At 49.1% G+C, this 27,968-nt stretch overlaps 2 protein-coding genes across 7 annotated transcripts; both read right to left on the reverse strand.

The window, feature by feature from the left end:
- Positions 1-3,559: 3,559 nt before the first annotated feature.
- C5ar2 (complement C5a receptor 2) lies at positions 3,560-16,366 on the reverse strand. 4 transcript variants are annotated; one of them, XM_027945979.2, is made up of 2 exons: positions 15,497-16,366; positions 3,560-6,012 (listed from the first exon to the last, which is right to left on the reverse strand). In XM_027945979.2, the coding sequence occupies exon 2, from the start codon at positions 5,996-5,998 to the stop codon at positions 4,979-4,981; it is 1,020 nt and encodes a 339-aa protein (XP_027801780.1). In that variant the 5' UTR covers positions 5,999-6,012; positions 15,497-16,366; the 3' UTR covers positions 3,560-4,978. The 4 variants fall into 4 exon arrangements, with proteins under 4 accessions (XP_027801780.1, XP_027801781.1, XP_027801779.1 ...); XM_027945980.2 differs by having other exon boundaries at positions 15,492-16,366; XM_027945978.2 differs by lacking the exon at positions 15,497-16,366 and adding an exon at positions 14,318-14,956.
- A 3,173-nt stretch (positions 16,367-19,539) lies between these two features.
- C5ar1 (complement C5a receptor 1) lies at positions 19,540-27,828 on the reverse strand. Of its 3 annotated transcripts, none has more exons than XM_027945906.2 (2): positions 27,747-27,828; positions 19,540-21,650 (listed from the first exon to the last, which is right to left on the reverse strand). In XM_027945906.2, the coding sequence occupies exons 1-2, from the start codon at positions 27,747-27,749 to the stop codon at positions 20,598-20,600; spliced, it is 1,056 nt and encodes a 351-aa protein (XP_027801707.1). In that variant the 5' UTR covers positions 27,750-27,828; the 3' UTR covers positions 19,540-20,597. The 3 variants fall into 3 exon arrangements, with proteins under 3 accessions (XP_027801707.1, XP_071461277.1, XP_027801708.1); XM_071605176.1 differs by having other exon boundaries at positions 19,540-21,693; positions 27,747-27,789; XM_027945907.2 differs by lacking the exon at positions 27,747-27,828 and adding an exon at positions 27,464-27,673.
- Positions 27,829-27,968: the final 140 nt, after the last annotated feature.

The raw sequence follows: 27,968 nt of genomic DNA on the forward strand, positions 1-27,968 counted from the left end.
ATACAAAGCAGAGGGAGCATATGGCGTGAAGCTGTTTTTAGTAGCATGGTCAGAAGACACCTTCCATAAAATAGCATTTGAACAGAAGGCTGCAAAAAGTTGAGACGCAGGCAGACACCTGGAGGGGGAGCATCCCAGGAAGAGGCAACCGCAAACGCAAAGGTTGAGTTGGGAACAAACATGATGAGTTCCAGAAGCTTCAAGGAGCCTTGTGTGGCTGGAGGGGGAGGAGGGAGGAAGAGTGGGGGTGAGGTGGGGGAGGAGGGGGACAGAAAGTAGACGCCATGGCAAAGACTTTGGCTTGTCCTCTGAGTGAGGCAGGAGTCACCAGAGGGACTTGAGACAGGATCTGCCCTTGGCTTTAACGGACACTATGCCTCCCGTGTGGAGAACAGAGAGTCCAGATGAGAAAAGGGTAATGAGGAAGTAAGGTGGTCGATAAGAATGTGAGAAATGGCAGCATCGGGCCAAGGTCACGGCAGAGGGAATGATCCTAAATTTTGCGCGTGGTGGTTGGATTCTGGAGATATTTAAAAAAAAAAAAAACAGAGAGGCTGGCTGGTGCCTTGGCTATAGCATCTGATGCAAACAGAGACGACGGGAATGAGCCTAATTTTTTTTCCATCCTAAGCACCTGGAAGTATGGAGCTGCTGTCCACTGAGATCAAGAAGAGTATGAGGAGGGCCAAGAAAGAAAATCAGTGCTCAGTCTTGAGCACACGGGTTGAGTGTCCCTTATCCAAAGTATTTAGGACCAGAAGTGTTTTGGGATTCATTTTTTTTTCAGATTTAAGAATATTTGCATATATATATATATATATATATATATATATATATATATATATTGCATATATATATATAGAGAGAGAGAGAGAGAGAGAGAGAGAGAGAGAGAGTGCTCTATCTTGGGCATAGAACCCAAGTCTAAACAGAAAATTTATATATGATTTATATAGACTTATACACATAGCCTTATACACATAGTTAGTTTTACATGATCTCTTAGCATTTCTAACATTTCTTAAAATGTTTTTTAGTTGTAGATGGACATAATATCTTTATTTTTATTTATGTATTTTTATGTGGTGCTGAGGATTGACATGGGCTAGGAAAGCTCTCTACCACTGAGCCACGACCCAAGCCCAAGTGTCGTGGCTAACATTTTAATTGCAACACATCACCTGAGGTGAGCTGTGGAATTTTCCACTCATGCCATCATTTCAGCACTCAAAAATTTGGGATTTTGGAGCATTTTGGATTTCAGACTTTCACATCAGAGATGCTCAGCCCGTGTAAAGTTTGGGTTATTCATTGACTATCAGGCGTGGATGTCAGATAGGCTGTTGGATATAATCATCAAACATTTGGGAAATAACCTCATATAGAGAGAAGGCAATCCATATATTATTATCAAAAGAGGAAGCAGCAGAAACAAACTAAGAATTTTACTTAAAATTTCCAAACAAGACCTACAATTGTTAAGAAAAAAAAAAAAAGGAAGATCAGAATAAGGTCACAATCTGCCAAGCTTGGTGGTGCATGCCTGTAATCCCAGTAGCTTGGGAGGCTGAGGCAGGAGGATCACAAGTTCAAGGCCAGCCTCAGCAACTTAGTGAGGCCCTGTCTCTAAATAAAACATAAAAAGAGCTGGGATGTGGCTTAGTGGTTAAGTGCCCCTGGGTTCAATCCCCAGGACCAAAACAAAAAAAGTCACAACCTACCAACAGTAGGATTGAGTAGCACACTTGAGACTAATTATTGGAAAAATCATCAAGACATGGTTCTTTGAAAACTTAAGAAAATCACTATTTTATTATCAAAAATAAACAAATATCAACAAGAACAAAAACAAGGAAAATTTATAATAAATTAAAAAACTGGTTATTTTTAATGATCAAGAAAATTTTATATAAAATTGCACAGAAATACATTTGGAAGCTCCCGTGAAATTTACTCTTATTATTTTTTTAAAAGGCTAATAAAATAAGGTATGAAAGAATTTAAACCCTATCAAGGTTGTTTTTAAAAGTTATCCACGAACACCCAAGTGGCACCTGGCCCTGGCGGATTCATGGAAAGATTTTTCCCAACCTTTCAAGCAGTACTATAAATTGTCCCAGGAAAAAAACAATTCATTGTACAAAACAGACTTTGTCTTGATAATTCATGCATAACAATTCTGAATAAAATACTGAAAATAAAACATGAATTGTTGAGAACCTAAATTCTGTTCCTATATCCAATGAAGTAAAAGGAAATAGCCAGAAAGAGGTCTCCACCATCAGGGAGCCCACAGTCTAGTTGGGGGGAAAGGATCTAGACAAATATAAGGCAATCTGGCTGTTTCTAAGGTATAGGAGAGGAGCAGACAGACAGCAATTAAACAGGTCCAGTTGTCACTCTTGAGGAATTTGTGGTTCATCTGAGAACTGTGCTCCTGAGACTCACAGTACAGAAAAGCACCATTGCTTAAGAAGGTCATGAATTGGGGAAGGCTCCCTAGAGGACATGCCATTTGAGTAAGGCCCTGCAGGAAAACTTTGGTGATGAAGAGTATGAGCATTGGAGTCAAGTAAAAATGAAATCAAATTCCAGCTCTCCAGTGTCCTTGCTGTGTGATTTTTGGGCAAATGACTTTCTCTTCCTGGTCCTCAGCTTGTAAAATGAAGCCTCTCACTCTGTCTGTGGGTTAATGTGAGAACTACCTTGCTGTGGTCTGGATGTGATTGGATTGAGTCCCCCCTTCCCTAAGGTTCCTATGATTGTAGGCTGGTCTTTGGAATGACGCTATTCCGAGATGCTGTGGCGCCTTTAAGAGGTGGGGCCTAGTGATCCTTAAATCAATGGGAGGGCTTCTGCAGTTCCTTGAGCCTTCATTGGCTGGCTGAGCAAGCCTGGACCCGCCCAGCTCTCGGCTCCTGGCTGGAAGGCAGTGGGGTTGCTCCTCACCCTCCGACCACCACGAGGTGGTGCAGACCAGGGAGGCCTCGCTGAGCCTGAGCTATGCAACTTGGGCTTTTAGCTTCCTACACTCTAAACCAAACAAACCTCTCTTTTTCATAAGTAGCTTGTGTCGAGAATGTGGTGAAAGTCACAAAAAGATGACTAATATATACTCTAAAGGAGAAACGTGCAAAGTGCCACCCATACAGGTGCCACTCACGGGGTTTAAAAGACCCAAGCAGCAAGGTGCGGTAGCACACACCTGTGATCCCAGCAACATGGGCGTGAGGCAGGAGGATCGCAAGTGGTCAGCCTCAGCAATGTAGTGAGCGATAAGCAACTTAGTGAGATCCTGTTTAAAATTTTTAAAAAGGGCTAGGGATGTAGCTCAGCGGCAAAGCACCCCTGGTTCAATCCCCAGTTCAGGAGAAAAAAAAAGAAAGAAAAGAAATCCCCAAACTGATGAAATTCTAAAGGAGATTCTAGAGAGGCCTGGTCTTCTAGAATTTTCTGCAGTGATGGAAATGTTCTATACCTATACAGTCCAATATGACAGCCACCAACCACATTTGGCTATTGGGCCTTTGAACTATGGCCAGTAAACCTGAGGACTAAATTTTAAACTGCAATTAATTTTAATTTGGATAGTCATAGGTGACTTGTGATCACCAAATCAGGCAGCATAGATGAGACAGGCATTCCAGGCAGCAGTGCCAGCTTGAGAAAAGGCCCAGAGGCACGAAAATAAGACAGCCCAGGCAGTTTGTATGAGCTCCCTGTGGCTGCTGTAACAAACATAGCCACTGAAAACAATGTGACCTGTTCTCTTAAGATGTTGGCAGTCAAAAGTGTGAAGTCAAGGTGTTGGCAGGTCTGCTTTCCTTCTGGAAGTTTGGGAGAGAATCTGTCCCTGACTTTTTTCAGCTTCTGGAGGCCACCTGCATTCCTTGGCTTGTGGCTCCTTCCTCTTGTCACTGGAGGCTCTGCTTTGGTTATCACATCTTCTGCTACTGACTCAGATCTCCTACTTTACTCTTTAAAGGACCCTTGTGATGAATTTGGGCCCACCTGGACAGGCCAGAATAATGTCCCCATCCCTAACTTCATCACATCTGCAAGTCCCTTTTGCAATGTAGGGTTTCACAGCGCCAGGGAATTAGGATGTGCACAACACTGGCAGCCATTATTCTGCCTCCTATGGGGTCTGAGAAGCTAGAGTGGAAGTGGTGGAGAGAAGCCTCGAATGCCAAGCCAAGGAGTTTGAACATGGCCTTTTGTCAAAATAGCCTCCCAGTACCTCTGCTCTACCACCCTGACCACCTCTTGCATGGACTATTGCAGTAACCTCCTCACTTGGCTCCTTACTTCCTGCTTCCTTCTCTAGACATCTCCACCAGCAACCAGAGAGGGGTTTTATTAAAATCTAAGTCAGTCAAGACACTCAGAGTAGGGAACTTGGAAAAAAATACTGAGTGCTCTGTGTTTGAATTGTAGATAAACAACAAATAATTTTTAGTATAAGTAGGGCCAAAATATTTCCTGGGACTTACTAGGCAAGTGCTCTGCCATGAGCTCTGCCTCCAGCCACCTTAGGGCCTTTACACATGATATGCTGCTGGTTCCTCTGCTTGGAACAATTTTCTCCCAGTTATAAGCACAACTCCTGCTCCCCTTGTGTAGGTTTGGGCTCAAATATCACCTTACCCCAGAGACCTTTTTTGACTGACATCTCCTGCCCCATCCAGTCCCGTTTGTCTCTTTTAGGTTTCTTAGACTTATCACCCTTCCCATATTCCATGTTCATTTATTTGCTTATTGTCTGTCTTCCTCCCTTACAACATCAGCTCTCTGAGTGCAGAATTTGTGTCTGTCCTGGTCACTACTGTACCCTGATGCCTATATCAGGGCCTGGCATACAGCAAGGGCCTATGAATGTTCTTTGAATGAATGGAGAAAATGAAACTCCTGGATCCAGCTTTGCCTGAAGCTATTTGTGAAATGGAATAGAAGATTAAAAAGCCAATGTCCCTCTTGCCTACACTTCCATCTCTGACACCAGATCATGACTGGTGAATACCTTGCTTACTGCATTTTCCTCCTCATCCTGAGACTCCCTCAGGGCCCAGTGACAAGCAGCTGGCAGTGACCTTCGCAGTTGAGCCCGCCCAAAATATAGGAAGAGCATAGGATTGAGGCAGCTGTGAGCAAGGGCCAGGCCCACGACCAGGGGTTCAGCGCGGAGGGCCCGGGCCAGGAGCGTGGAGTTTGGGGCAGCCACGGTGAGGACCAGCCCCAGGATGTGGTAGGGGGCCCAGCAGACGAAAAACCCCACCATGACCGCCACGCCCAGAGGCCAGTGGCGTCGGGTCACTCGGCACAGGAGGGCACCGTGGCAGCCGGCCACGAACACCAGGGGCCCCAGGAAGCCGAAGATGAAGCGCAGGGCGGTCACGGCGCCCTCGGCCGCGGCGGAGCCCCCATAGTCCACCACGCACAGGAGCCGGGCGGGGAAGTGCTCCTGGTGCAGGCGGCGGTGCAGCGCCGAGGGCGCGGTCAGCAGCAAGGCCAGCGCCCAGGCCGCGCCCTGCGCCACCCGCACGGCACGAGTCCGCTGAGCCGCTGCCCACCAGGTGGGCCCGAGGGCCAGCAGGCAGAGGTCAGCGCTGAGGGCGGCCAGCAGCAGGACGCTGGCGTACATGGACAGCAGGATGGCCGAGGGCAGCAGCCGGCACCCCGCGGCCCCGTAGGGCCAGTGGCCTTCCCGGGCGATCGGCACCGCCAGGATGGGCAGGGACAAACAGCACAAGAGGTCGGCCACGGCCAGGTGCAGGAACCAGGTGGCCCCAACCCTCCGGCTGGCCTCCTTCCCCGCCACCCAGGCCACCATGACGTTGCCCGGCACGCCCAGCAGGAAGACCGCAGAGTACAGCAGCAGAGGGGCCACGCGGATCGTGTCGGTGGAGAGGCAGGCGCCGTCTGGGCAGTCCACGGGGACATCCAGAAGGTCACTGTAGTCCCCGTACTCGTAGGGGTAGCTGAGCGAATCGTTCTCCATTGGGGTCCAGACACCTGGGCGGGAGAGACACCCAGGGAAATTTCAGAGAAGAAAACTCCCAAGGCCTTGGGAATCCTAGAAGCTCCTCCCTCAGCATCCTGGAGACATGCATGCCCGTGCTTAGACCACTGGCTTCTAACCAGGGTTTAGAACTCACGCCTCAGAATTCTGGAATATTGCACCCCTGGGATTCAGACCATCAGAAGATTCTAATCCTTTTTTTCTTTTTCTTTGTTTCTTTTTGTGAACCTAGAGGCACTCTACAACCTATATCCCCAGCTCTTTTTATTTTTTATTTTGGAAAAAAAAAAAATCTCACTAAGTTGCTGAGGCTGGCTTCTAACTTGCTATCCTCCTGCCTCAGCCTCCTGATTCGCAGAGATTCAGGCATGTGTCACTGTGCCCAGTACAGAAGACTGGAACTCCTGAATGCCAAAACGTTAGAACGCTGGCTGGTGCGCATCCTGGAGTCCTAGGGTATCGTATCTTTAGAACTCCAACAGCTTAGAACATTGGGATTCTAGAATGGGAATACACTGGAGCAGGAGCTCCTCAGTATGGTGGAATCCTAGAACATCATGTTAGAACTCTGTCAAGGAGGCCACCACACCCAGCTTTATTGACAGATTCCAGTGCCTCTGGAGGCCAAGCAGGAGGATCATAAAGTCAAAGCCAGACAGAGGCGCTAAGCAACCCAGTGAGACCCTGCTCTAAATAAATACAAAATAGGGCTGGGGGTGGGCTCAGTGGTCGAGGGCCCCTGGGTTCAATCCCTGGTACCAAAGAAGGAGAAGGAGAAGGAGAAGAATTCTATCACAATAAAAATCTTGGAATTACAAAATATTAATTTACTAGAACCTTAGCCAATTATTACTTGAGTCAGGAGCATCACTTGAGCCCCAGGAATTTGGAACCAGTGTCGGCAACATAGCAAGATCCCATCTCAAAAGAAAGAAAAAAAAAGGAAAGAATTTCCTCTTATAATTATAAAAAATAAAAATAAAAGTGAGAAGCAATTGAAATGAAATAGTGTACTCTGTTCATCAAGAGGGGGAAACGGCTGTCTGTATTCACAATGGAAGTATTTATCTTAGTTCTTCTTCATCTGCATTTTCTAATCTTGATACAGTGAAAATGTACTCATAAGCAATCTTCTCATCCTTTTTTAACATAAATGAGATCAGAGTAAAACACGGGCTGGGGATACAGCTCAGTTGGTAGAGTGCTTGCCTTGCATGCACAAGGCCCTGGGTTCAATCCCCAGCACCACAAAAAAAAAAAAAAAAAAAAACCCTTGGACCTGAGTGCTCATGTCACAAAGGTCCAGCTTTCTGGGTTTCGTATCCTGAATATACCCATATAACTGGCTCACAGATGGAGAACAATTGAATCCTACTACTTGTAATTCTTAAAAGCAATGATAAGCCGGACATGGTGGTGATTACACCTATAATCCCAGCAGCTCAGGAGTCTGAGGCAGGAGGATCATGAGTTCAAAGCCAGCCTCAGCAAAAGCGAGGCACTAAGCAACTCAGTGAGATCCTGCTCTAAATAAAATACAAAATAGGTCTGGGGATGGGCATGCTCAGTGGTTGAGTGGTGTCCCTGAGTTCAATCCTCAGTATCCCAAAAATGAATAAATAAAAAAGCAGTGATAATATTGGAAAGGTGGGACACATAAAATATGAATTCTCGACAATTCTCTCATTCACAAGACACAGTTCCTGAGCACTTGTTCTGTTCCAGGTGCTGTTCCAGGCACTGAGGCGCCTGAGCAGGCCAAGACAGACAAAAGGCTTTCCCCTGGGAGTTGACCCTGCAGGGGGAGGATTCAGCCGGTCAAGACAGAGATGAGCAAAATACACAGGGGTTCCTAAGGTGATAAAGGCTCTGGAGGGTGGGCATCACACAGGGAACACTTCTCTGAGTTGGTGACATTTGAGAGGAAACTAAAGGAATTGAGGAAGGGTGCCGTGAAGATCTGGGGAAGGGTGTTCCAGGCAGAGGGAACAGCCAGTGCAGAGGCCTTGAGGCAGGAGAGCAGGGGGGCTGGAAGGAAGTGGGGGGGGCAGAGTACGTGGGTCCACTGGGCTCCTAAGGACTCTGTCTTGTATTACTAATGAGGTGGGAGATGGGAGGGTGCTGAGCAGAGAGGCAACAGGATCTACCAGCAATGATTAGGACTTCCTATTAGACGTCACCCTCTATTGGGCGCCTCGGGTTGGGTCCCAGGCATTGGTCCAAGCGGCTTTGAACATTGTGTCATCCTCCTTCCTGGACCAACCCTCTGACCTTGACACTGTGGTGTTAAACCCCTTCTGCAGGTGAGGAAACCGAAGCACAACACAGGTGACTTATCCAAGATCACTCAGGTAAGGAGAGGACAGAACCGAGTTTCCACCCCTGTCCGCCCCTCTCTGGAGCCTGGGCCTCGGGCTGTGCGTCATCCCTAACCTGAGACTCCAGGGCTGGGGAGCGACACAGCTCCAGGCCCCAGCAGATCCGGGCTCCGTAACCTGCTCTGGGGATTGCAGCGGCCCCCTCACTTCCTGCCCTGGGAAGGGAGTCACCAAGGAGGACCCCTCGCCCGTCCTGTGGGACCCTGAGGAGTCCATGCGCGCCACGCACCTGGCACAGAGTGGGACTCAACAGATGGAGCTTTGGGGACAAGAGGACCCAGGAGGAGTCCCTGACCTGCCCCATGTCAGAGTGGCCCTGTGGCTCTCTGCTGACTATTATGGGTTGGCTGGCACTGCCCAGAGCTCCAGCTGGTGCTAACATAACAGGAAGGACAGGGAGGAAGTCGAGTCACTCCCCATCCTGCCTGGCAGCCCTACGAGGTCAAGCCACATTTTGTGTTAGGCACTCTGCTGTCATCGTCCCCAGAGTGAAATGTGCACAGCCTCTGTAAACCCAAGCCCTCCCCAGTCCTCGGCCTCAGCCCCCCACCTGTAGAAGGGGGTGATGACATGCCTGCCTCCAAGGGCATTGAACGGGCACATCATGGAGGGGAGCTGCACACAGCGCTGGGCCACAGTGAGCATCACTCACCCAGCTGCCCTGGTGACCATCCACCACCCCCACCCCCACCCCTACCCCTCAGCTCCTGCTGATTAAAACCATCAAACTTCCTGCGCATAAGCAACTAGACCACTTTACAGCATTTCCTCCTGAACATTCTAAGCAGAAACCAAGACACTGGACACCCACGTCCCATCTCCTCGTCTTTTCCACTTAGTTTGTCTTGGATTGGCTTCCCGCTGTCTACACCCGCCCACCTCCTTCTTCAAAATCAGTCCGTGGCTGCATGGTCATGCCTGGTCACCAGCCTCAGACCTGGTGAGAAGGGCCTCTGGTAATAATAATGATCGTCACGAGAAGCATTATTTTATCACTTTTACGATAAGTTACATTTGTGTGTTTGTAAAGACTATGTTTACATGCTTCAATCTACAGATAAAACATGACGGCCATTATTCTTTTTGATAATTAAAATAACAGATGATGGGGCTGGGGTTAGTGGCTCAGTGGTAAAGCACTTGCCTAGCACATGTGAGGCACTGGGTTCCATTCCAGCAACACATAAAAATAAATGAATAAATAAATAAATAAAAGGTATCATGTTCAACTACAACTAAAAATTTTTTTAAATAAATAAAATAACAGGCGATATTCATTGAACGCCTATTATGTGCCTCATAACAATCCTAGGAAGTGAGCATGACATTATCCCCATTTCCCAGAAAATCAATATTATTATTATCCCCATTTCCCAGAACATCAGCCCCGCCCTGCTCTGGGCTCCACACTGTTCCCAGCATCCAGAACAGTACTCAGCACACAGTAAGTAAGTACCTGGCAACGGAAAGAAGGAAGACACGGATGGACACACAGAAACTAAGAGATTCTTTCAACCTCTCAAGGGCTGGGGATGGAACTCACGGCAGAGCCTTTGCCTAGCATGCCCGAGGCCGAGTTCAATCCCCAGCACTTCTAAAACAAACTTCCCAGTTTCTTTCAGTTTTTCAAGGTGACAAGTGCCATTAGATGTGCGTCTCTGTGCATGCGTGCTTGGCCATCTGCCAGTCTGGCTGGAACTTCTGCCCTGGGAACTCCAGGGTGGAATTCACTGCCACTGAATGTGGGGTCCTCTCCCCTGACCCACAATCCTACCCCTTCCTGGAAAAGCACGTACACGCTGGTCAAAAGCCCAGCTGGGGACACACCTGTATAGTCACACCACGGCATGGTCTACAGCTGGGGGAGGGAACAGGGACGGAGTCCATGACATCGCATTGAGGACTGAATGATTCCATTCACATCAAGTTCAAGCACAGGCAAAGGAGCAGGCTGTGGTGGCCCACGCCCGCAATCCCAGCTACTTGGGAGGCTGAGGCAGGAAGATGGAGAGTTCAAAGCCAGCCTCAGCCATTTAGTGAAACCCCAGCAAATCAGCAAGACCCTGTCTCAAAATAAAATAAAATAAAATAAAAAGGACAGGGGATGCAGCTCAGTGGTTAAGTATCCCTGGGTTCAATCCTTGGTACCAAAAAAAAAAAAAAAAAGATAGAGGGACTCTGGGGTGTTAGAAGTCACGATCAACTATCCTTGAGGAGCCCCCCCTGGGACACCAGGGATGGGGTTCATGCTAAGGCTGGATACATGGGTGTGTTCCGTTTATGAAGAGTCACAGGGCTGGGGTATGACTCAGTGACACAGCCGCTGCCTGGCACATGTGAGGTTCTGGATTCCATCCCTGGCACCAAAAAAAAAAAAAAAAAACACCATCTCAGAGCTGCAGTGCTCCGTGTGTGTAAGTCACACACCAGCGTGGACCGCCAGCCGCTGAGTCAGTCGCCAAAGCTAAAGGCTCGCTCAGCAGACTCGCTGCTGTGCTCAATAGCTTCACCAGCAACTGCAAGAATTCCTGCGGGTCACAGAGGGACAAAGCACATCCGAATGTGACAAAACATGCTCCCACCTTCACAGGGGTTTTCTGGGTGGGCCGCCCAGGGCTGTGACATGAATTTCAATGTGGCCACAGTAAGACTTCCCTTCTCGTCCCAGATGCTGAAAGTAACGATCCAGGAGGCCAAGGTGGTGAAGCCCCTCCCCTCCTTCTTCCCTCCCTCCTTACCTTGTCTTCCAAGAAGTGCTCGGTGTGTTCAAACACCACTTGGGATCACAAATTGGCCCTGTTTGCCGGGTTCCTATTGGATTCTCCAGGCACTGGCCCCGGCAAGGCTTTTTAACCAGGGAAAACAGGAGTGGCCTGGTCCCGGCCCCAGGGTGTGTTTGTCCTGTCTTCTTCCCATGACGCACACATACCATAATTACAGGGCAGCCGGGAAGGTCGAGAGGGCTCGAGGAGGTGGAAGGTGGGTGGAAAACTGACCCCGTCCCAAACCCTAATCTTGAGGTCACCAGCTTCCTGGTGTAGTGTGACCTCCAGGGTTTGGTGGTCTTGGCTTGGCTTAGGACACACACAGCACCCTTCGAGGTCCTTCCGGCAAGAACCAACAGCCCCCTGCCCCCTGCCCCTGGCTTCCAGCTACATGTCCAGCCCTCCCTCCTGGTATCCGCAGACAGATAAATATTCAGCCTTCCGCGAATGTTCCAAGGAAAACATCCTGCCCCAAAAGGTCAAGACAGCTGAGCACTATCATCCCTTCTCTGGGCCTCAATTTTCCACCTGTAAATGGGAAGACGTTGGCCATAGTGGTTCTTATTGTGTTTTTCTTTTTGTCTTGTACCAGGGATTGAATCCAGGGGTACTTAACCACTGAGCCACATCCCCAGCCCTTTTTATGTTGAGACAAGTTCTGGCTAAGTTGCTTAGAGCCTCGATAAATTACTGAGTATGGCCTCCAACTTGTGATCCTCCTGCCTCAGCCTCCCTAGTCGCTGAGATTACAAGGTACATCACTGCACCCAGCATCATAGTGGTTCTTAACCGCCTCTCCTGCTCACCATGGCTGAAAACCTGAACTCAGGAGCCAGGATGATAAGATTCATCTTCTAGGTCCACTGTTGGTGAGTTTTAGGTCTTGGTCTCTCTGAGCCTTCACTGCCTTATCTGTGAAGCGAGACGATGCAGTGAACACTAAATGGGTGACTGGACTTAAAACCCACAGACCGGCACCTGGCACCTGGTGCAGGTGGCACATCCCTTATCCAAAATGCTTGAGACCAGAGTGCTTCTGATTTTGGAATATTTCCTTATGCCTAATGCCAAATCTTGGGGATGTGACAAGAAGTCCAAACACGAAAATCACTTGACGTTTCATATATAACTAGAGCCTGAAGATAATTTTTCGGGGTGGGGGGACAGTCCTGGAGAAAAAACCCACTAGCCACATCCCCAGTCCTTTTCATTTTAAGACAGGGTCTACATTTCCCAGGCTGGCCTCCTGCCTCAGCCTCTGGAGGAACTGGGATTGCAGGTGTGCACGCCACACCTCGTCCAGCTGAGACTAAAGATAATTTTATGCAGTATTTTCAGTGCATCTGTATTTTGACTGTGACTCCTCCCATGAGGTCAGGGGTGGAATTTGCCTCTTGTGGTATCCCGAGAGTATGCAAAGAGTCTCAGATTTTTGGAATATTTCAGATTTTAGATTTCCCGATTAGGGAGGTTCAGCCTGTATACAGCTAGGTACGCGTTTGTTAAATTAACAACACGAGGCCCTGGGTTCTATCCCCAGCACACAGAGAGAGAGAGAGAGAGAGAAACAAGAACAGACTAAACATTCTTGGGACACACGCACCCTGTAAGCTTCTCGAGAGGAAGTAGCCACAGCCCAATTCGAGAACCTCTTCATTTAGCAGATTTTTCTGCCCTCCCCTCTCTCTCTGCTTGCTTCAGGAGTTGAGGGGGATATTTTTATACTTTCGTTGCTGTTTGATGCTGTTTGAGAATAGAATCGTGTTGCTAGAGGAAGTCATTTCTGAGTCAAGAAGCTGGAACTGGCTCTGTGACGCAGGCATCTCTGGTCACCCTCTGGGTGACAGTGTCCTGGCTGAGCCTGACCCCTCCCCCACAGAGACAAACATCCCCTCGGTCCCCTCAGCAGGTCACGGAGTCATTGGCATAAGGTTCTCTGATTCTGGGTGGCAAAGTTTTTTTGGTGTCCCTGGAGCTAGAGGCTCTTACTTGGGGACACGGGGGTGAACTATGCATAGGGTCCCTACAGGCCTGGGGAGCCCTGGGGGGCTCATTCTCAGCTATCCTGTGGGGGACAGAGCACAAACCTCTCGGCCACCAGCCATTTCTTCCCAGGAGAAATCTAGAATGAGAAGATCCTAGAAAATGATCAAGTCAGCTCATGTAAAGTGGCCATTTCTGTAGGTCCAAGGAAATCATGGAAAATCCATAGACACAAGCCGATCCGCAGTTTTAGGGGCTGGGGAGGGAGGGATGGAGGAGCCATTGCTTCAGGGGCATGAGGTTTCCTCTTGGGATGATGAAAATGTCCTGGAGCTAGACAGCAGTAACAATTGCACAACTGTTCACAACACGTTGAGCCTACTAAACGCCACCGATGGGAAATTTTATGGCATGTGCACTTTACCACGAGTTTTCAAAAACAACAAGTAGCCAGGTGCAGTGGCGCAGGCCTGTGATCCCAGCAACCTGGGAGGCTGAAGCAGGAGGATTGCTAGTTCAAGGCCAGCCTCAGCAACTTAGTGAGATCCCACTCCAAAATAAAAAAGTAACAGGAGCTCAGAGTATAGCTCAGTGGTAGAGCACCCCAGGTTCAACCACCAAAAAAAGAAAAATAAATAAATAAATAAACGGTTACCTTCCCACACCCCAAAGTGAATTGAATCATTTTATTGGGTTCAACCTAATGGAATGACAGGAGGTTGGGTGAGCGGCTAAGATGGGGAAGCATAACCTCATTTCCCTTTCGAACAATATGCTGTCAAACAATACATATTAGGTAATACCGATGCATGAAAAAGAATGCCTTAACCTATGCTCAAGTTACTAAACACAGTCATAAACTAGACATATGAAACCACATCCTAGAGTCTTTGAATATCTAGATCAAGGGTGAGTGTCCATGTTTTGGTTGTTTTCTGGTTACTGTACCTGGCTACCACAGACTGCATAATTTGTCAAGAATAAAGGTTTATTCATCTTACAGTTCTGGAAGCTGAGAGAGCCCAGAGAGAGGAGCTGCCTCTTAGGAAGGCCCTCTTGCTGGTGGCAGCATAAGGACATCACATGGTGACTCAGGTTAAGCTCAGTTGCATTACATTAGGGCCCGACTCTTTAGGCCTGACTTAACCTTGATTACCTCCCAAACGTCTCACCTCCAAACATCAGAGACAGATTAGTTCCATCCCTCCTTATGCCTCATGATGGAGAATAAATTTCATGAGTTTTGGGGGGTCAGTCAAACCACAGCAGTTTTTCTGCAAAAAGAAAGTATATATTTTTGTTTTTGTGGGTCAAGAAGACAACCAGGGCCTGATGATAGGCCACAGACAGAACGGGCTTGACTGTGTCCAATCAAACTTTATTCACAACAACAAGTCGTGGGCCAGATTTGCTGACCCCTTGATCTAAATCAAAGACCCTGAGGTGGAGTGTTAGACCCAGAGACTCCTAGAATGTCGGAATCCCAAAATGCTGGCCCAAGGGGTCCTGCAATGCGAGTTACAGACTATTTAGATCACAGGATTCTAGAATGTTACAGCAGCCTCAGAGGGCAAGAGGCCCAGAGTTCCAGGTGTTAGATGTTAGTAATTCGTGGATGCTGCCAGGTGCACAGTGGTGCATACCTATAATCCCAGAGGCTCAGGAGGCTGAGGCAGGAGGATCACAGATTCGAAGCCAGCCTCAGCAACTTAGCAAGGCCCAAGCAACTCAGTGAGACACTGTCTCAAGACAAAAAATAAAACAACAGGCTGGGGGTGTGGCTCAGCTGGGTTCAATCCCTGGTAAAGAAGGAAAGAAAAAGGGGGGGCAGAAAGGAGGGAGGGAGGGAAGGAGGGGAGGGAAAAGGAAAAGAAGAAAGAGAGGGAGGGAGGGAGGGAGAGATGTGTAGATGTCCTGAATGTTAGCCAAGAAAGTCTCTCCCCGAGGGTCTCACACTGTAGCCACTGGCCACAGGAGACTGCTGAGCATTTCAATGAGGCAGATCCGTGGTCGGAGGTACTTTGAGTATAAAATTCACATCAGATTTCAGAGACTTAGTACATTAAAAAGAGAGAGAGAGAGAGAGAGAGAGAGACTATTGAGTTGTCTGTGTGCCGTGCTAGACCCCAGGGCAGACCCCAGGGCGTGGCACGGGCTAGGGACGCCACACGCAGCCCCAGGATGTGTTTATGTCCACATGTTTATCTCACGTGTGGAAATGACATTATCTTAAATATATCGAGTTCAATAAAATGTATTCCCCAAGTTAATTTCACCGGATCATTTTGGTTCTTTGGGCGTGCCCCCTGCCTGACTGCAGGAAGTGAGGGTCTCCTCCTGACTCACATTACCTTGCTGGTGGGTGGTTCTGGTCCAGAGGGACAAGCTCCTGGCCCCTAGTCATGCGAGGTGCAGAGGTCAGTCACATGGCACTGATGGGGGTGGCTCTGGCCCCTGGCCTGGGGGACCCAGGTTCAAAGAGCAGCCCAGTGAGTGAGAACCAAGGGTCCCGGAGGCTGGGGCTCAGGGAGTGTGGCAGGGAGGACAAGCCCATCGTCCACTTCCTTCCCCCACCACTTCCCCTTTCCAAACCTGTTGACCCAGCAGATTCCCCAGGCCGCATGTTGGGCAATCCGCTGGCCTTCCAGCCCACTTCCCTCTCGGGCTGGGCTGGCCAACCCCAGGCAGATCCCACTCCCAGCCTCCGACTGTTTGCAGAAGACCATGGCAGGCCCGGATTGGGGGATGGATCTGCTTCCTGAATGGGGGAGGGAGCCTCGCTGGGTCCCACTTATTCCTCAGGTCAGGAAAGCTAGAAGGTGGCCAGGGCAGAGAAGGAATGTAGAAGAGTATGGACAGGTACACAGGAAGTGAGGGAGCAGGGGGGGCAGGGGGGCACTCCGAAGGAAGGCAGAGAGGGGGCAGGATGGCCTCAGAGAGACAGGCTGGGCATCCAGGAGAAAGGGGCAGGGGCCAAGCAGGGACCAGGTGGCAGAGGATGGAGGGCTCGGACCAGACAGGCAGGACGTGGGAAGAAGAGGAGGGTCAGGATGGGTCCCAGGCTCAGGCCCAGTGGCCAAGTGGACAACAGGGTTGTCCCCAAGATGAGGAAGCAAGAGAAGAAGAGGTTTGGAGGATGCTGAGGTCAGTTTTGGTGTGGGGAGTGGGAGGGGAGGTCAGATGTAGAAAGAGAGATGTCAATGGTAGGAGGTGAAGTCACAAGAACTAGTGAGAGGAGAAGTCGAAGTCATGAAGAGTGAGCTCAGCTGGGTGTGGTGGTGCACACCTGTGACCCCAGCTACTTGGGAGGCTGAGGCAGGAGGAGTGCAAGTTCGAGGCCAGCCTCCACAACCTAGTAAGACCCTGTCTCAAAATAAAACATATAAAGGGCTGGGGGCAGGGGTGGGTGCTCAGTGGTAGAGTGCTTGCCTTGCATGGGTGAGACCCTGAGTTCCATCTTCAATGCAACACACACAAAATATAAATAAATAAAAACAAAAAGAGTGAGGTCCAGAGAGCTGGTGTTGAAGAGCAGATGTGCAAGTCAGTTTTTGTCATATAACCATGCCAAACACTCCCTCACTGTGACAGAATACCCAAGAAAATCAACTTATAAGGAGGAAAGGCAGAGGTTTTGATTCATGCTTACTTGGCCTCATTGCTTTGGGTCTGTACTGAAGCAGCATGTCACACCCAGGAACATGAGGTAGAGCAGAACCTCCTGCCTATGGTGGTGAGTAAGCAAGGAGATAAGGGGGCTTAGGGTTCCCACAGCCTGTTCAAAGTCACACTCCCATGACCCAATTTTTTTCCCCCAGGCCTCACTTCCTGAAGGTTCTACCACCTCCCAAGAGCATCGTGCTCGTCTGGCTCACAGTTTTGGGGGTTCTGATTGGTTGGCCCCAGTCCTCTGTGGTGAGGCAGCCCATCATGGTGGAGCACACCATGAAGCAAAGCCACTCACCTCAGGCCAGGAGGCAAGAGAGTGCAGAGGAGGCTGGGTCCCATGATTCCCTCCAAGGCCACGCCCCCAATGACCTAAAGGCCTCCCACTAGGCCCCACCTCCTAAAGCTCTCAGCACTGCACCCAGTGCCACCCTGGCCAAAGCCTTTAAGGGCCTCTGGGGAGCATTAGCAACAAAACCACAGGAGCAGAGAGAGAGACAGGGGAAATGAAGCTGGGAGGTAGAGGACACCAGCCAGATCAGCAGCCATCCAGTGAGGAGGAGGTAGAGGGCCATGTAGGATTAGGAGGGACTCGGAGAGAAGGATCTGCACCCCCTCACTAAAAACTAGGGGTGCCTGGAGCTCAAGTATCCTCCATCGGCCTGATCCCAAGAGGTGGACATAAGTGAACACAAGTCTCAGAGCACATCTTGTCCCAGGTACACCAACATTCACTATCAAGCAGGCACAAATATCACACGCAGTACTTGGAAGCCTGAGGTAGGAGGATCGAAAGTTTGAGGCCAGTCTCAGAAATTTAGTGAAGCCCTAAGCAACTTAGTGAGACCCTGTCTCAAAATTTAAAAATCCAAAGGGCTGGGGATGTGGCTCAGTGGTTAAGTACCCTTGGGTTCAATCCCAAGTAACAACAATAACTAATAATAATAATAATAATTGCACAAAGCCTCTGCCGGAAGCTTGACACAAGTGCTCCCTGTTGCACCAAGATGCTCAGACAGTGTCTTTAAGAGTCGTCCCCAAGGCAGCCACAAGGATGCTATTGCAAGAGCATGCTACCCTGTCTGTCAGGATCAGGCCCACGCTCAGCCAGCTCTGGCAGAGAGGGAGGGGACACCACACATGTGCCCATTGATGGAGCAGCCACCAGCTCCCAAAGGCGACTGAGCACTTGAAAAGGTTGAGGCCCATTCAGACAGGCTCTGGGTGCCACATACACAGACGGTTTCAAAGACTGAGTACCAAAGGAAAGAAAGGCAAAGAGAAAGGAAGAACGGAAGGAAGGGGAAGGAGGGAGGAACAGGTTCCTTCAATATTTTTACATTGATTACAATGACGTTGAAATACTAACACTTTGCATGAGTTGGATTAAGTAAGATATATGATTGCTTAGATTGCTGTTATTTTACATGTTAGGTTTCATAGAGAGTAACACAATTTAAATGTATTGTAAATATATTAATACATACAGATCTCTGTACTTACAATAAGGTTCCATCTGTATGTAAGTTAAAAATATCTTAAGTTGGAAATGCATTTAACACACCTCACCTAGCCTCAGCCTAGTCTACCTAAGAGCACTCAGACCACTGCGTTAGCCTACAACTAGGTGATCATCTGACACACAACCTACTGAACACTAAAGTGTTGAATATCGCATGCAATTTACTGAATATTGTGCTGAACGTGGAAAAACAGAATGATAGTATGAAAAATCATAAGCCAAACCATTATAAGTTGGAGACCACCTGTATATATTATACACATTAAATATTATGTGATCTATATTTCATCTTTTATGTATCTATACTTTATTGGTATCCACATATATATACTATTCCCAAAGTACAAATATATCACCAATATCATTGTTTATATGACATACAATTATAGTAGATTATTAAATATGTATTTGTCATTACCATAATGAAATACCTGGAACAGGCTACCTATGGAGAAAAGGAAGTTTATTTATTTTACTTTGTGTGTGTGTGTGTGTGTGTGTGTGTGAGAGAGAGAGAGAGAGAGAGAGAGAGAGAGAGGAGAGGAGGCGGGAGACACTGGGGATTGAACCCAGGGGTGCTGTACCCCTGAGCCACATTCCCAGCCCTTTGTGCTTTTTATTTTGAGACAAGAGTCCCACTAAGTTGCCGAGGCTGACCTCAAACTTGCGATCCTCCTGCCTCAGCCTCCTGAGTTGCTTGGATTACAGATGTGCACCACCATGCCCAGGCTGAAAAGGAGATTTATTTAGGCCACCATTTAGGAGGTTCAAGGGCAAGACCTGCATCAGTTCTGGTGAGGGCTGGATTTTAATAATGGTGATGGAGACTGACCATGGCAGGAACCTGAGTCAGAGCAAGTGTTCATATCTCCCGTAGGAAACAGGACTGCATGAACCAACCCTCCCATGAGGACCACCCAGGAGTCTCCAAGAGCTTCCTTCAGAAGACAGCGCCCCCTGGCCCCTGCACCTAAGGACCTCCCGCTGAGCCCCACCTCCCAAGGATTCCCCAGGCTCCCAAGAGCACCACCCTGCAGATCAAGCCTTCAATCACAACAGACCCTTGGGGACACTCCAACCACCCAAACCATGGCACATCTATGACAATGACCATTGCATCACTTTTTAATGTTCCCCTGCTTTACACAATCACACTTCTCACGTTGCCTGTACTTCTTTTCTAGCTAATCCACGCCCACACACATATTTCCATATCCATTCTTTATTTGATCACACAAGTCATGCAGGCTGCTTTTAAAAAGCTTGCAGGGTTAGACAGAGTAGGATTCTATTGAAAATGGTTCTTGAAATGACAAGATTGCAGGCATGGAGGGTGGACTGGCTGTTGTCTGGGGTTCAGACAAGGCTGGGGATGGGAAGGTGGGTGGGCACGACCACTGAAGGGTTCCCGGTGGTGATGGGGATGTCCCTGGACCCTTGGCTGTGTCAAGCTCGACATTCTGATGTGAAGAACCACAGGCTCCCTCTCTCCTATTTCTTATAACATTGAATCTGCAATAAAAAGTCCACAGAAGGGGCTGGGGTTGTGGGTCAGGAGTAGAGCACTTGCCTAGCATGTGTGAGGCACTGGGTTCGAATCTCAGCACCACATATAAATATATGAGTAAAATAAAGGTCCATCAACACCTAAAAAACAGAAGTCAACAGAAAAAGAAAGTGTAGGGCTGGAGGTGTGGCTCAGTGGAGAACACCTGCCTAGTATACACAAGGCCTTGGGTTCCATGCCCAACACCCCCCCCACACACACACACACACCAAAAAAAAAAAAAAAAAAACAGCAGGTTTTAAAGCAAAAAAGTCACATTCTTCTATTACTCCACTTCCGGGAGATAACCACTGCAGGTGTGTCTGCCCATCTCAGTCTTCCTCCTCCATTTCGCCATAACCACATGACATCTTTTCACTTACTACTTTTTAAAAGTGCTCCAATTATATAGCAGGTTAACTTAAAGCTTTTATTTAAGTGAACTCGCAAATTTCCAGCAGCTCAGGAGGCTGAGGCACTAGGATCTCAAGTTCCAGGCCAGCCTCAGCAACTCAGGGAGGCCCTAAGCCACTTAGGGAGATCCTGTGTCAAAATAAAAAATAATAATAAAAAAGGACTGGAGGTGGGGCTCAGTGGTAGAGTGTCCCTGGGTTCAATCCCTGGTACCAAAAAAAAAAAAAAAAAAAAAAGCAGAAAAATAATGGCTGTCAAGGAAGGGGGACCCTGGGGTGCGTAGTGGCCGAGGAATCCCCCCCCCTTACACCGTTTGGGTCTTCTGGGACGGGGTGTCCATGGTGGAGCGCGTGAAAGACTTGCTCTCCCGGCACTGGGATTCCTCGGTCAAAGCGTTGCGGAGAATGCTGGGGAGGGACCTGCGCAGGCGGCCCTGGAAGCCCCTGCCCGCCACCACATAAATGATGGGGTTGATACAGCAGTTAAGATAGGCGACAGAGACGCACAGGGAGTCCAGCTTGCGCACCCGCAGGAAGATGGACGAGGAACTGGGGTACAAAGCCATTATCATCCCTGTCACCTGGTAGGGCAGCCAGAAGATAAAGAAGCTGGTCACCACGGCCACCACCACCTTGAGGGTCTTGGTGGAGCGCGTGGCCTTGCGTCTCCACGTGCGGATCAGGAGGAAGGTGTAGCAGATATTGAGGGTGAAGAGCGGCCACAGAAAGCCCACCACCAGGCGCACGATGGCCACGGCCTTCTCCTTGCGCCGGCCGTTGCTCCCGTAGTCCACGCCACATATGATCTTGTGTGGGAAATGCTCCTCGTGCAGCGTGCGGTACAGAAAGGAGGGAATGGTCAGGAGCAGGGCCAAGCCCCAGGCCACGCCGCAGGCGATCCAGGCCAAGCCCGCCCCGCGGAAGTTCTGGCACCAGATGGGATTGAACACCAGCAAGAAGCGATCTGCGCTGATGGTGGCCAGGAGCAGGATGCTGGCGTACATGTTGAGCAGGATGAGGGACGGCAGGATCCGGCAGGCCGCCTCCCCGAAGGGCCAGTTGCTTTGCAGTATGACAGATGCAAACAAGACCGGCAGTGCCAGGCAGGAGAGGAGGTCAGCCACTGCCAAGTTCAGAAACCAGATGGCGTTGATGGTTCGCTTGGCCTCGAATGCTGTCACCCAGACCACCAGGGCATTGCCCGGCACACCCACTAGGAAGACCGCCAAAAAGATGACCAAAGCTATGATGTCCGTAGGTCGCAGGTTATAGGAAGTGTTGTCCACAGGTGTGTCAGGGTTCAGGGTGCCCTCCGGGTAGTCGTAGGGGTAATCAAAGGTGCCGTTATCCATGAAGGCCTGTGTGGAATCGGGGAGGCAGAGAGGGTCTGAGTTGGCAGACCTGGGTTGGGAGGGGGTTGGCACAGTCCTGAGTTTCTGCCGACCTCCCACCTCTCCCAGCCTCTCTCCTCTTGGGCAGTGGGAATCTGAAGCCTGAGGGGGAGCTGGGACCTGTGCCACTTATTCTTCCATCCTGATGGTCAGCCTGCTCCCCTGCCACCTCCCCCTGAAGCCTGTGGACCGGGATTTCCTCATGACCCAGAAACCAGTTAAACCCTAGCCTGACTGCTAAGCTAGAGCCACTGGCCATCCTGCTCAGTCAATGCTCCTGACAAGCGGCTTGTTAGAGAGTTTTAATATCCCTAAATACTCAGATGTTGTTATCGGATAGCTTTCCCCACGCATGTCACCACCATAAGCCCTTTTCCTGGCTTCTGTCCACGGAGGTCCATGGCTGGTTCAGTGGTTCAATGCCCTTGGAGGGGCTTCCAGGAGAAGGCAGTGGTTTGGCAGTGCCTCACTTACCGTGGGCACAAAATTTAGGGGGTACCCAAAAGATCCAGTCATCAAGATAAATGATATTTTACTTATTATTATTATCATTATTATTAATGTTGTGGTTCTGAGGATCAAACTCAGGACCTCGTGTATGCCAGGCAAATACTTTACCACTGAGCCACTTCTCCAGGCCAAGATAAGTCATCTTTTAATGCAATATTTTATTCATTTATTTACTGGTACTGGAGATTTAACCCAGAAGTGCTTTACGACTGAACCACATCCCCAGCCCTCCCTCCTTTTTTTTATTTTTATTTTTATTTATTTATTTTTTTTTTGAGACAGGGTCTCACCAAGTTGCTTAGGATCTCGCTTAGTTGCTGAGGCTGGTTTTGAACTTGCGATCCTCCTGCCTCAGCCTCCAAAGCCAGTGGGATTACAGTTGTACCCACTGCTCCCGGCCAAACGTTGAATTTCTGACATTAATTACTGCCATGCTCATGGAGGTGAATGTCCTCCGTCATGAGAAATGACACTGAAATTTTGCAGCATAAAAGGGCAGGATGCCTGCACCTTACTCGAAAAAATAAAAATAAGAAAGCCACCAGATGAGAGAAAGAGAGAAGGGATGTCTGGATGGTTGGATGATGAACAGATAGAAAGACGGATGGAAAGATTGGATGGAAGATAGATGATGGAATGGGTGACGGATGCAGAGATAGATAACGGGTAGGTAAGTTTGGAAAATCCGGGTAAAAATTACGAGACTTCTTGCACTGTTCTTGTAATTTTTCTATAACTTTGAAAATGTTTCTAAAGCGAAAGTTAAAATGTCTAAAGTATTTCCTTTGATAAATATCCCCTGCTCTAGGCACACACGGCGCCCCGCTTCCAATTGGCTACTGTGAGACACGCCCCCTCCTGGGGGGCGTGCCCAGGTTGTCACAGGGTTCCGCAGGGCTCAGCGCAGCCCACCCCCACGCCCGCTCCCAGGAGGTTCTGCACGGTAGCAGATTGTCAGACATTTTGCATGTCCCTCTGGATGTGACACATGACGCTAACCCTGCTTCTGCTGATTTCACAAGCTCTCAGCAATCCTTGGCTGCGGAATGAGTCAGACCCCGAAAGTAAGGCTTCCCGATCCTGGCTCCCCAGTTGCGCCATCATCCCCTCCTCAGCCGACAAAACTCCTTTCCTGCATGATGTCACACTGTCCTTTCTTTTTGCTGACCTCATGAGGACAGAACACTCTGATTTCCAGAATCTTCTCCATGCCAATAGCTCACAAAGTTTTGGTCATGGCAGTATCCCTCACAAAGTTTGGAAATAACTGAAGTGCTCAGCAAGGGGGGATTGGCTGAGTTAACTGGGCATCAAGAGGGGACTGGTTAAATAAATGGTGGCGTATCTGCGCAAAAGAACTCACAAAAAGAATGAGGAAGTTGTTGAGGTAAAGATGTGAAAGTATTTCCAAGATAAAGTAGAAAACGTCAGATGCTCAGTGGGCAAAACATATTGCCTACAAAACCGGCAATGCGCTAGTGTATGTGTGTGTGTACTTATGTGTACACAGGCTAGCTCTGGAAACTTGCCACAGTGTTTACCCCTGGGGAGGGAGGGGGCTGGGGGAATAGAAATTAGAAGGCACTTATTCACTATATATACTTTTGTTCTTGGATATAGAACTATGCAGTGCATTGCTGATTCCAAAACCTGAATATAATACAAGATACATTTGACCTTTCACATGCACAGGCATGGTTCTGCACCCGTGGATCCAACCAAACACAGATCGAAAATATTTGAAAAAAATAATCATGTTGGTACTGAAAACTACAGACGTTTTTCTTGTCATTATTCCCTAAACAACTATGTACATGGCATTTAGATGGTATAGGTATCATAAGTCATCTAGAAATGATTTAAAGTATAAGGAGCCTGGTGGGCAGTGCACACCTGTAATCCCAGCAGATTTGGAGTCCAAGGCAGGAAGATCAAAAGTTCAAAGCCAGCCTCAGCAACTTAATGAGGCCCTGTCTCAAAATAACAAAAAGGGTTGGGGTGTGGTTTAGTGGCTAAGCATCCCTGGGTTCAATCTCTAATATAAATAAATAGCATATAGGGAAGAATGTGCACAGGTTAAATGTGCAAAAACGGAGCCATTGAATACAAAGGACTTGTGCATCCTTGGACTTGGGTACCTCTGGAGTCCCAGAACCAATTTTCTGTGGATGCTGAAGAAGTGGGTATCCCAGAACCCATGATTCTACAATTCAAGGAGTCTAAGATAAAGATCCTGGGCACATTCCTTCTTTAGGTAAATATTCACTGGCCGGAGGACATACCAGACATACTGTATTCACTGGCCAGGGGACATAGCAGGCATACCTGGCCTCTGCCCTTCAAGAGGTTCCGGTCTACAGGGAGGGAGCGTCAAGTGCTGTGATTATAATCGTGGCTGTCCCCGAGCCCAGGCTGGTGTAGGGCTTGGAAAAAGACTGCCGCTGTCCAGTAGAACTCTCCCTGGTGACAGAGGTCGGCCTGCCATCTGGGAGGCTCAAGATGGCAGTGCCCGAGCACACGTGGCCACTGAGCACTCGAAATGAGGCCACTTCTCTGGGAAACTAAACTTTTAATTGTATGTCATTTTAATTAAATTTAGATAGCCCCATGGGGCTAGTGGCTACCACAGGGGACAGTGCCAGGCACTGTGGAGGTGCTTCCCAGGCATTGGCTCGTTAATTACCTAATCACGGTGTCTAAGGGCCAGGATGGAGCTCAGTGGTAGAGCAGCAGCCCTGGGCTCCTCCCCAGCAGTAAAACAGTATCTATAGCCGGGCGCGGTGGTGCATGCCTGTAATCCCAGCAACTTGGGAGGCTGAGGCAGGAGGATGGTGAGTTGAAAGCCAGCCTCAGCAATTTAGCAAGGCCCTACGCAACTCAGTGAGACCCTTCTCTAAATAAAATAAAGAAAAGGGCTGGGGATGTGGCTCAGTTGTTAGCACCCCCAGGTTAATCCCCAGTACCAAAAAAAAAAAAAAAAAAACCCAAACCAGTATCTATGTTGCAGCAACACAGAGGGCAGGGTACTGTTATTGCTTCTGAGCTCATGAACTCATTTTGACAAGAGCTCTTCTCTGTTGCATGGAGAAAGAGATTGAGAGCAGACACTGGGAAGAATAGGAGAGTGGAACGGTCCAGGTGAGGCAGGGGACAGTGGTGGCTTAGACCACAGGGTTTGCAGTAAGGAGCCGTGAGTTCTCAGAGGAGAACAGGGCAAAGGAGAAGACACTGTACTTACAAGAACAGCAGAAATATTGCAACCTCTGTTCTAAGCCCTTTTCATGTATCATCTCATTTAATCCACATGACAACTCTTGTTGTTCGCTGTTGTAAAACCCACTTTACAGATGAGAAAAGTGAGCTTCAGAGAGGTTAGGGGAAAGCTTTCTAACTGCTCAGTCAGCAAGACCAGAGATGGGAGGTGACTCCCTGGAGTCAAACTCTAGAACCCTCTCTTTGAGTGGACACCAAAGAAAGAACTGCATACTAGGTAGAGGGACCCAAGGCAAGAAGGAGGGCATGTGCTACCCACCAGGAAATGAAAGAAGGTCCGTGGCTGACAGGGTCTAAGACGAGGTTGGAAAGGCCCAGGTGCCATGTTAATGAACTTGCATTTTATCCTGGGCTAATGGGGAGCCATGCATGGTCTAGGAGCTGGGGCACTACATTAGAGTTTAGGGTTAGAACAATCCTTCCAGCCACTCTGGGAAGGTTAGGCCAGAGGCAGGAGGATCAGAGAGGAGCAGGGGCAGGGATTCAGGCCAGTGAGGCTAGGGGCCTGCAGGAGGCTGATGGCAGAGGCAAGGACAAAACGTGGGATCACAGAGAAGAGACTTGTCCACAGCTGAGCAGCTGACTCTTGGGACCAGCGGCTGGTCCTCGCCTCCCCTCCCCCTTCCTCACTGCACTTGGGTTTCCCTGTCCTTCCAACTGGGAAAGTCCTACCGCCTGTCTCCCTGTGAAAGCAGGACAGCAGACCCAGGAATTTGAACCCAGATATAGATAGATAGATAGATAGATAGATAGATAGATAGATAGATAGATAGATAGATATAGATAGATATAGATATATGGCAGGGGATGTGGTTCAGCAGTTAAGCACCTCTGGGTTCAAATCCCTGATATCAAAAAAGAAAAAAAATACCGGAAATGACCTAAATCTTCATTGATAGGGAATGAAATTTCCTGGTGGAATATTATTTGACTGATAAAAAGGGGGTCTCAGCTGGGAATCTGGTACCTCCCTTATAGATTAAAATGAAATGTGGAATGTAAAGTGCTTAGCATGATCCCTGGCATGCAGTTAGCTCTCAATTAAAGCTGGTTAATAATATATGTTAGCTGGATGTGATGGCACGTGCTTGTAATACCAGCGACTCAGGAGGCTGAGGCAGGAGGATCACAAATACAAGACCAGCCTCAGCCATCAGTGAGACTCTCAACAATTTAGCAAGACCCTGTCTCAAAATTAAAAAAAATAAATAAATAAAAAGAACAGGGGATATACCTCAGTGATAAAGCACCACTAGGTTCAATCCCCAGTGCCATAAATAAATAAATAAATAAATACATACATACCAGATACTATTCATGAAAAAACAAGATATGAAAGAATGTATAAAACATACGGCTATTTGCAAGGGGAGGAAGGGGAGGCATATTGTATGGGGCCAGGGGAGCAGCAGCCGCTGGTGGGTCGCGCTCTGAGGTCCTGTCTGCTCAAGTGGCCCCCGAAGGGTGGGACGAGGTGAGGCAACGTGGAGCCCTTCCTGTTCCAGCAGCAGCCTTCCGTTTCCTCCCGCGCGGGTGAGGCAAGGCCTGGGCCTCGGCAGCTGCAGGGCTGCTGGCGCAGTGCCCGGATGCAGGTAGAGCAGGGGGACCCCAGGTCAGCTGCAGGACGGGCTCCTCCCGAGACTCACAGCGTCCGTCGGGCAGCCTGGGTCAGCCGCCAACCACGGAGGGACCCAGGAATGCTGGTCCCCCTGGGCGCCCGCTGTCCCCTCTCTGTAATTCACAGCATCTGCGACACCTGCGTGAACCTTGACCACTCTTCCAAACCGGCTCTTTCCAGCCTGCCAACCTTGACCTTGCCGTGATCCTGGCCTAGCGGACCTCTTCCGGATTTCTCCGCCTGTGGAACCTTTCCCCCCTTCGCTGGGGATTGAACCCAGGCCTCACTCATGCCCTGCAGGTGCTCCACCGCTGAGCCACATCCCAGCCCTTTTTATTGGTTCGTGGAGAGACAGGACCGAGGCTGGCTTTGAACTCACCATCCTCCTGCCTCAGCCTCCCAGGCAGCTGGGATCCCATGGCTGTGCCACCACACCTGGCTGCTCTGTGGAATTCTTAATCATCTTATGAGGACCCAACTTGAGGTTTTCCTGCCCTGGGCAAACTTTATCTGTGAAGTGGCCGCTACCCACGTCATACCATGACAATCTTATTCCTTAGCCACATCCCATTTCTGGAGCGTGAGAGCCTGGAAGGGGGAGAAGAGGGGACTTTGAGGACAGCGGGAGGTTGTGGCAAGAGGAGAGCAAGGGGCCCACTCACCATGTCCTGTGCTCCAGGGCGCTGTGGTGGCTGAGGTCCCTCCTGCCCGTCTGGGCTGCGGTTTTTAAAGCCCCAAGGGACCAAACAGCTAGCAAGGAGGAAATGACCATCCTTCCTCCCGGGGGCTCCTATTGGCCTGTGCGCTGGGCACCCTGCCCCTGGGGCTCCCTCCGTGGGCACACACCCAGCGCACCCTCACACCTTCTCCCCGGTAGGGGAGAG

Source organism: Marmota flaviventris, chromosome 18 (genome assembly GCF_047511675.1).
Source record: "Marmota flaviventris isolate mMarFla1 chromosome 18, mMarFla1.hap1, whole genome shotgun sequence".
NCBI classification, from domain to species: domain Eukaryota; kingdom Metazoa; phylum Chordata; class Mammalia; order Rodentia; family Sciuridae; genus Marmota; species Marmota flaviventris.